The sequence below is a fragment of the Apis dorsata genome, unplaced genomic scaffold, assembly GCF_000469605.1.
Source record: "Apis dorsata unplaced genomic scaffold, Apis dorsata 1.3 scaffold_631, whole genome shotgun sequence".
Lineage (NCBI taxonomy): Eukaryota > Metazoa > Arthropoda > Insecta > Hymenoptera > Apidae > Apis > Apis dorsata.
The window spans coordinates 813,932-823,869 of NW_006263826.1; the positions used below are offsets into that span (position 1 = coordinate 813,932).

General features: G+C 37.8%; 1 protein-coding gene across 1 annotated transcript in view; it reads left to right on the plus strand.

Moving 5' to 3' along the window:
- The window catches only part of LOC102675517, a 19,141-nt gene that overhangs the window by 5,218 nt on the left and 3,985 nt on the right, over positions 1 to 9,938 (plus strand). The window contains exons 2-4 of the mRNA XM_031513385.1: positions 5,152 to 5,270; positions 5,568 to 5,742; positions 9,351 to 9,681. Of these exons, the coding sequence (XP_031369245.1) occupies positions 5,181 to 5,270; positions 5,568 to 5,742; positions 9,351 to 9,681 (596 nt within the window). The 5' untranslated portion in view covers positions 5,152 to 5,180. The remainder of the gene's footprint in view (positions 1 to 5,151; positions 5,271 to 5,567; positions 5,743 to 9,350; positions 9,682 to 9,938) is intronic.

Genomic DNA, 9,938 nt, shown 5'->3' on the forward strand with positions numbered 1-9,938 from the left:
TGGATACGGAGACGTTTCTGCACGGGGTTAAAGGTGAGGAAGCTAACGAAACAACCACGGGATGTCTATTTCATTATTCATCGGCCGTGAGTCTACGATTATCGAGTATCGGTTTGCTGCTTCTTTCCAGTTTATAAAAGAAGGAAGGAAACCATGCGTGTATGATGTATATGTGTGTCTATCCGTCACATCGAGTGTGTACACAGCGATTCATAAATGTATATTCTTCGAGGGGTGAACGTACACCGTGTAACCTAGAAAATTTGTGATATTTTTTTTTCAGGCTTATCTATATTGGATTAACGTGTATTTGTATAAATTAATTCTCTTTGTTGACACGTATGTGTGTACATTTTCTTTAAATTACTTGAAAAAAATTAAAATTTGTAGAAAAACTCGAACAAAGTTTTCCATTTATTTTTCGCGTTATTCAAAATTATCCCTCCACCCGTTATATCTTCTCGTCAAAAAATTTGCCTATGGAAGGAAAAAAACGATGGCAAATACGTATGACGAATCTCTCAATTACAGAGAGACACACACATACACAAATCATTTTCATTTATCGTATTCCCATATTTCACGTGTACACACCTTATACATATATATGTTCACTGTTGGAAAGAAGCTCGCAGGACGGTACACGAGCAAGAAGAGTCCTTCGCTAGGACCGTGTATCTCCACTTCAACTTTGTTGACAATCCTGACATCATACACTATATGATAGTAGAAGAGTTATAATTTGAATATTTAAAATCGTAAAAATAGTTAGGATAATCATCAAAACTGAAATATTTTCGAAATTATTAATTATTTCGAACATATATACATCGTATATATTCGTACAATTATTATTTTAACTATTCGAATATAAAATTAGTAAATTTATAAATTAAACTATCGTTAAAAATCATAATCAGTCTACGTATATATATATTGATGAGAAATAAGAAATTAAAATTCTTTGAATTCTATGTCTAATACATCGAGGTTTGGATACAAATCGGTCGTTTTGGATTAGTATATGTGACAAATACCATGGTAGAAAAATGTATGTGCGAAATAGACGTTTCCTTTCAAATTAACCAATCAGATTCCTTCTGCAAGACTTCTTTCCATCAGTATACTGTTCACTGCTAGAAAAAAGTCTCGCAAGACGGCACAGGGGCAAGAGGAATTCTTCGCTAGGACCGCCTATCTCCATTTCAGACATTTTGTTGACAATCGTAATACCACACGCTGCATAGTAATAAAAAAGCTATAATTTGAATATTAAAAATCGTACAAATTATTTCCAAAGTTACGTAAAAATAATCGAAATTTAATTATTTCGACACATATCAATATATATTTGTATAGATACAATTATTATCTTAACTATTCGAATAGAAAATTATATTTATAAATTAAACTATCGTTACAAATCGTAATTATTGATGAGAAATAAGTTTAATATATCGAAATTTAGATATAGATCGATCATTTTGGATTAATATGTATAAAAACCATGCTACAACAAAATTGCTTGTGAAAATAGGCGTTTCCTTCCAAATTAACCAATCAATTTCTTCTACGAGACTTCTTTCCACTAGTGAACAGTGACCAGTTATGAATCACCCTGTGTACACATATATATATACACGTTCTCTAACGTCGTGTAACCGCTAACAAGGCTCTTCTATTTATAACGGCGTTATGCTTTCGCTTCGAGAGCAGCTCGCCTGTTTTCCGATTTTCTCCGCAGCCAGGGCCTCCACGGCCTCTGCTGGAACTGCACAACGATGCCCGTCGATCCGAGAATAGAGTCGTCTAGTCTTCTCTCCCCCTCCATCCAATCTCTCACTCCCTCTCCCACTCCCTTCCTATAGAATTATACCAAGGAATAATCGGTGCGATATCGGTGTCGATGCCTTCCACTTTCCAAAACTGGAAGATGAATAACCATTGGACCCTCTTGGCTCCCTTTTCTTCCTCTTCCTCATAAGATAGATAGTTTATTGGCACGGTTCCATACCTTTCTGTAACGCTCACAGTTGTCTGGGTCATTCTTGATCCAGTAGATTTAAGGGTCCATACCCTTTCTCCACTTATTCACGGGTTAAGAACCTAGTAAGGAACATAAGATAAGCTTGTATGTGCCGTATGTATATCGATTGATCGTTTCGTGTCGTACGAAAAAAAGGAAAAGAAAGATGAAAAACAAAATAGACGAGATACAAAGGATACAGATCTAGACAAATGTAATGTAATGTATCGATTGATTAATTGTTTCGTGTAAAACGAAAAACAAAATAGGCAAGACACAAAGGACGAGTTTAATCGGGTCTAGACAAATGTAACCGAAAGAGGAGGGTGCAGAGCGTTGAGGTAATCCCTTTGAACTTCGTCGATGGAAAGAACAGGCGATCCGCAAACATGGCCGAGCATCGTTTCGTTGTGTGTGGCGTGTCGGTGACCGTCGTCGTCCACGTGTCAAACGGAGCGTGTCGAAATCGCGTCCGAGAGAGAGGTTAGATTGGCGCAAAGTGGTAAGTTGGAAAGAAAGAAAATTGTAACAACGAAAAAGTCGTTAGCGATTCGAATAGAAAGGAATTCTATTCGAAATTTAAATCTCGTTTCAGATCTCTCTTTATCGATCGATTTACGAATCGTTTTGACCGCGTTCGTCGTAACCGTCGAAACTCTCCCATTCGAAAATAGCGTGATAAATCGTAGGATCTGTATAATTCATTGGCGAGCAGAGAGAAAAGTTTGGGGAAGTAGACAGGCGAATTCTATCGTAGCTTCGCTCGGCTTCAGGCCAAATTCTCCAACTTTATAGATATTATTACAAAAGATCGCAACGACTATCTTCCTTATTTCTTCCAATCCCTTTGTCCCCAATTTTTCGTCTCCATCAATGATCGATCCGATCACTTTCGATCGAAAACGAGAGAAAATTCTCGAGAAAATTCTCGATGGTTCGGAAACAAAAAAAAAAGATTTTATTAAGACTCATTTATCATTTATTCGAACTATTTCAACTAACGATTGTCTCGTTAGATTGGAACGAGACGAGGGAGATTTTGTGAATGATGACTTGAATTAAAACTTATAATATATTGCGAATGGATCATTGCGAAAATTTTCATTTAGAGAAAAACAATTTTAATTGGATAAAGTTATAAAGTATTCGTGAAAAAATTCTTACCTCTTGCTTTTCTTTCTTTTTCCCTTTCTCTCGAATTCATTCAGAAGATCGAGAAATGAAAAAAGGAAATTTATTATCGAACAAATCTCTTGAAAAGAATACATTTCGACGAGTGTATAATTACTTCACTCAACTTCGCGGACTGAAAATCGAGGAACGAAGATTTTCACAGTTCTTCGCGCCAATTCACCGTTCCCTCGATTGCCTCTCAATCGATAATATTCGTCATCCATGGAGAACTTACAATTAGATTGTTCGAGGCGCGTATGTGTGTGTGCGCGTAGCATGTATTTAACACGTTTCAAGCATGAGACCCTCGAGACTCGGTTGCTAATTGGCTCAGCGTATCAACGACCTTTCTTACTTACTCTTTCTTTTCTTCTCTCTTCCTTACGAAGCAACGGCGAGCTTGAACTAAGTTTTTTAACGGATTAACTCGTTTCCCAGTATGCCCCATCGAAACGACCGATAGGTACCCTGTTCAATGTTTTCAACTAGAGTCAACTTCAGAGAAAAACATCGTTTTATTACAAACTTATGTTACGTGCAACGTATTTTTATTCCTTCGATAATAATTCGAAGATTGAATACGGAAAGATTTTTTTTTTTTTTGAATTAACATTCAACTGTGCGCACAATTTTATTATTTAACGAAAATAATAAATTTCGAATTTTTAAGTTTTCTTTTTCATTTTTCCTCACTTCGAATGACTTCGAAAATTTATAAAACTCGAAGAAAAATTTCGTGGTTATAGATTTTTTGCAAATATTTTCTTCCCGAGTCTATTATATTTTTCCATTAATGGAATTTATTTAACGATATATCGTGATAATACGGAGAGCCAATCGTGCGCCGATCTTTCTTTCAAAATTTAATTCGTGTCAATTGGATGACGATAGAACGACTCGATAAATTAATTCTCAAGGTTTCGAATATTTTCTTTTTTTTTTTTTTTCAATGTTTTTTCCTTTGACGGAAAACCTCGCTTAATCCACCACCCCCGCATTTCATTTCAAAGAGAAACGACAGTCTTCGCCTTCGCGAATATCAAGGATATCGTCGTGTCCTCGAATCGAACGGAACAAAGGATCGAATAAACGCGCCGTGTAAAATTGAACGACCGAGTTATGAATGTGTGATTCGTGTCAATTTTCGCGGTTTGCAACTTGTTGACACTCGGATAATGAAAACCTTGTTCACAAATTCGATTACCTCCTCTTTTCTTAACACTTTTCGAGACAAGAATCTAACGAAATCCACGAGAAAATTTCTGAAAAACTCTTCTCCATTTCTCACATTTCAAAATTCATAAATACAAAATGTTTAAGAATGTACGTAACGGGATAAATGTGCATATCGAAATCAAGATAAAATCTTTTCCATTTTTCATATTTGGAAAAATTTACGGCGCACGCGTCGTAATTATCCATCGTAAAATATACCCGTGTAATAAAGTTATAATATCGCGCGAATATTCGAAGGACGAATGGTTTTACGAGGCGAGAAGTGAAACGAGGATACGGGGTAATAAGGCCGTGGCGAAAAACATGGAGAGAAGAATTTGATGGAAAATTGGTGGCGCGACGCGGTCGAGCACGCCCGATCGTGTATGACAAGTGGCCCTCAATGTCGGCACATCCTGCACCACGTGAGCGCCGGTTAATCGATACGTCCTTCGCTTAAACGCTGATTAGCGTCTTCGACACCGGCCGTGATTCGCAATCGCAACTTCCCCGGCAATAGATCCGTCCGTTTTAAAACGCGAAGTTGAATCGACAGCGCTCCTGTCTTAAATATACATTTCTTAAATAATACTCGATCGCGAATAATATCGAGAAGAGTGTAAACTCGTTTGTTTCGAGCTACTTATTTTTGCATTACTTGTTTTCCAAGAGTTTTTTTAGCGGGAAGGAGAAGGAGAAGATTGGGGATTGGAAATAAAGGATCGTTGTTTTTGCAGCATCATCGAGGGCTGAGCTATCGAAAAATATGGCGTCAGGAATACCGAGCGTTCATCAGAGGAAGCTTGGACCAGCGCCGATAGCATCCTTCGAAGACCTGTCCGACGAGGTGGAAAACGTGAGTCCTTCCCTGTGTCCTCCCCGAGTCTCCTCACTTCTAAGTCGGCTGTATCCGAGCGGGACGGAAGTGTGCGCGTAAGATCGTCCAAGATCTCGCCAAGATCACGCGCGTTCCCCCTTCCAAAGTCGAAAAATCTCCGCGTGTCCCCGTGAGACACGGGGCGACACCTGTGTGTGCGTTGTCCGTCACCAACCAATCAACCAACCAACCAACCAACCAACCAACCAATCAACCATCACACCCCAGTGACTGTGACTCGACACGACAAAACCAGCCTTACGAATTTGAATGCAGGGGGAACCGGCTGCGCGAATGCCAGGCATCGTCGAGGTCACCACGCCGGCAACGCCTGGTAGTTCGCTTAAGACACCCAGCACGCCGAGAATTGACATCAGCAGGGCGAGCAGTTCCTCCCACCATGAGGACAGTAACTCCAGGGATTCCACGCCCGAGAGGGAACTCCTCGCAGGTATTCTTCTGAACCGCGTCAAAAACTTGTCACGTCGTTTCTCCTTTTTCTTCCTGCGTGTGTGTCGTTTCGATAAAAGAAACGATTAACGAAATGTGAGAGGGACCCGTTCGCGTGGTATTAAAAAGGGAATTCGATTGAACGTAGTATCCGTCGATTGTGGCATCGAAATCGTGGGTGGGGACAGTGAGTTAATATTGCGAAGATGGTTACTTGAATAAACTTTTATCATTCGAAGCGTCGAATATACGAAGAGAAACTTAATTTTATTCGATGTTTTAATTAATTAATTTTTCAGCCCGTTTTGATAAACTATGAATACATATATTGATATTTAAACGATATTTAAAACGCTCGAATAACATTTATTCGTATAGTTGATCGACGTTCTTTGTACGCCCACTATAATTATTCTTTGAGAAATCAATTAAAAATTCATGAAACTTTATTCTTGACTTCATCATCTCTATTTAGTCTACCATATATTAATTTATCAGAAAAACTTTGTATACTTTTCTATCTTCCTTTTCTATGAACGAATATTTTATTATTATTTTATTATTCGCTATTTTATATAGTTTCGTTGTTTGTCGGTAACGTCGTCCAAGAAAATTGGCGCGAAACTTCGAAGCGTATCGGTATTCGATTTATCCTTTTCACACGTATCTCAGCGCCATCGTGTCAAGTTTCTGAAACGACCAATATCCGCGTGCATTGTAAAGATGGACGGGGTCACGTGAATAACCGACATCCTCGAACGTTTCCACCCTCTAACGAAGCACGGGAACGATAATATCGCGAGTGACTCATTGCTAACGAGTTAGGGTTATTTGAGTTTCGAATTAACAATTGGATCTGACTCATCCACCGGCTCAGAGTCCTAGTGTTACGAGAGACACCGCGGGGAAGAAAGAAGAAGTTTCCACGTGGGAGGGAAATTGGAAGTTAAATCGTTTCTGCGAAGGGAAATTGAATTTTCCACGGTCGCGAGAAACGTATGACGAGATCCAATTATATCGCCGGATAGTGTTTCGTTAGTTCTTGCAGTTTCTATCTCTGTCGCGTGCAAATTTTCGAACGGCGAACATCTCGTCGATGTGACAAATTATGTGCTTGTAACACAATCATCTGGCAGAAAGTATTCGATCGTATATATAAATCAATAGATTTTTACATACTTCGATGCCTATCGCTTATTTCTACATCGATTTCGATGAAATTTTTAATGTGCGTACAAGTGACATAAATCGTGACAAAACGTATCGTTTAATTTTTCAGGATAAAAGAAAAGTTTGTAAAAAGGTTTGTTTATTTTCTTCATCTTTTTCCGTCTATCTGATAAAGTAATCCTTCCAAGTTTTCAAAAAGAAAACTCGAGTCGTTTGATCAATTGAATTTTAAGAAAGTTATTCTATCTTAAAGGAATACTTTTTGCCAATATTTTCTTCTCTTTTTCTTTTCTCGTGGAGTTAAAAGGGAAATAATCCATCAAAACGTGTACTCTCTTCGATTTCATAGTTGAGTGGAGACGTTCTTTAGTTTACTTTTCCGCGTATAATTTACCTTTCGAGTTAAAAGAACAGAGAGTACGCAGCTGTAGCAAACCTCTACACACATGTGCATTTGATGGAATCTATCGTAAGCGTACAACTTTGATCACATTCAAACAAATTCTAAAATGTAGCATAGATGGATTAAAATATCGATCATGCGTATTACGAGTGTTTCGTAACGCGTTGAGTAGCAAAACCTAAACCTTTCTTTTCTTTCGATTAGTTTACAGTAGCTTAAATTAGAAATATCATTGAATTGTAGAAAGATCATAGATGTGATTCGTATCGATTCGAGAAACAAAACGATTCTCTCTTTCATCTATAGTGATTAACCTAGTTAATTAACTAATTCACCATTAGAAATATCATCGAATTGTGAGAAGATCGATTTTCCTCGATTCTCTTTCGATATAACGATTAACTTAACTTACATTAGAAATATGATCGAATCGTGGATGTGACTCGTATCGATTCGAAAAACGATTCTCCTAGACCCTATTTCGATATAATATTCAACTTACTGTAGCTCGAATCCGTTAGAAATATCATCGAATCGTGAAAAGATCGTAGATGTCACTCGAAGCGTTTCGACGATTCTCCTGTTTCGATGTAGTGATTAGTTTACAGTAGCTCGAATCCATTAGAAATATCATCGAATCGTGAAAAGATCATACATATGACTCGTATCGATTCGTGGACGATTCTCCTGGACTGGCATAGAAGAAGAAGGTTACCACGAGGCTGGGTCACGATCGATCCGAGAAGAGAACAGAATACGATGTGTTCACCGTGTTGTTTCTAAATGCTCCCTCGAGAGATAACGCGAGCCCTGTTTCTGCTTGCGCGCCACGAATTAATACGCATATACATTACGGAGAGGTCTCCACTGCAAGTTTGTCCTATATTCGAGAGGGTCTTTGTCGCGAACATACTCGATTCAAAAAGCGACATGATTCTCGATTGCCTCGTGAATCTTCTCCCTTTTTCCGTCACTCGTAGCATTTTTCTCGCTGATCTGTAACGCGATAACGAGTTCATCGGATTCGATCTTTTTACAATTTTAACGGACGATCGTTTACTTTTTCTTCTTAGATTCGAGTTAAAGTTTTATGTGCTTTTACACGTTGATATTGATTTCGAAATGCGAGATCTGTTTCAAAGTTAAGTCGTTTAATGGAAGTTTAATTTGATTTGCATTTATTACGCATGTCAATAATTTTTAGGTTATATTAACTGCGATGCTTGTGCAAAAAATAATAGCTGCTGAAATTTAGAGATGATTTGTTAATTATGTGCGATAATTAGGCAAATATTTGATGAAAGAAAGAATTAATATGAAAATTGGAGAAAATGATTTGAAGAAATCAAAGAGCGATATGCATCATGGTATAAATTTGTTCGATATTTGAACATGATATCAAAGATGCATCGAAATTCACCTAGAAAAACAACATTTTCAGAAATTGAATTTTTTTTTTATTTGTGAACAGAGAATTTATTACGAGAACGAAGCTGCCTCGTATTTTTTTTTTAAAAATATACATTATCGTAAATTTCAATTCACGTGGAAAAAAAACGAGAGGAACCTTATGCCAATCCAACGATTCGGCGTTTTTATTACTTTCGAAGTTTGCCAATTAAACAGTACCAGGATGAATGTAGAAACGAAGGTTTTATATTCGTTGAGTTTTCGTTTGAAAGTAAAAAGTAGGTAGCGTATCCGTAACTAGAATTTCGCCTTTATAACCTCTTCGGGAACACATGTGTATACCTTTAATTTTTTAAATTGAAATGGTTCTAAGAACAAAAGAAAAAAATTTGTCTTCGCTTTTCGCATCTTTTAATAATAAAAACAAGCACAAATAATATTTTACTTCACTTTCATCGTCATATTATATATTCTTAACAACTTACCCGAAGAGGTTAACCGTAGCCTTGCGTTAGAAAGAAAATTGTATAGAAATTCTTTTTCGTGTCTGTAGAATTTAGACTTATCGATCCTTCTCGAGATGCATTATAATTAATAACAAAACAAAATTGTAACGAATTGACCAGGCGGAGAACCTCCACCCGGATGCAAGCTGACTCTGGGCTACAAGGAGGACGCCCAGGATCTGAGATCGTCGACGGAGGAGCTCGATCTGCAAGATCCGATTCACGAGCAAGATCTGAAAAGGGAATCGAAGAAATTGGCCAAGAGGCGGAAGGAGGATGGTTCTCTGTCCGACTACAGCGGCAAACAATTGGACAGAGAGCGTAAGGACAGCAATTGCTCGGAGATTGTTCTGTTGAACATCAGTGGGAGAACGTCCAGGCTCTCGTCAGTCGGTAGTCAAGGTTCCGGGGCGTCTGGCAAGCTTTCCGTCGTGTCAGCCACGTCGTCCAGGTAATTCGATGTCCTCCACAATCAACAAATATGTACAGGGTGTCCCAAAAATTCTAGCTCTTCCAACTTAACCAAGATTCCCCTAATTTCAAACGACATTTTCCAAAAATTTTAACAATTTAACCTCTAATTTCAAACATTTTCTAAAAATTTTAACAACTTCCAACTTAACCAAGATTCTCCTAATTTCAAACAACATTTTCCAAAAATTTTAAAAATTTAACTAAGATTCCCCTAATTTCAAACATTTTTCAAAA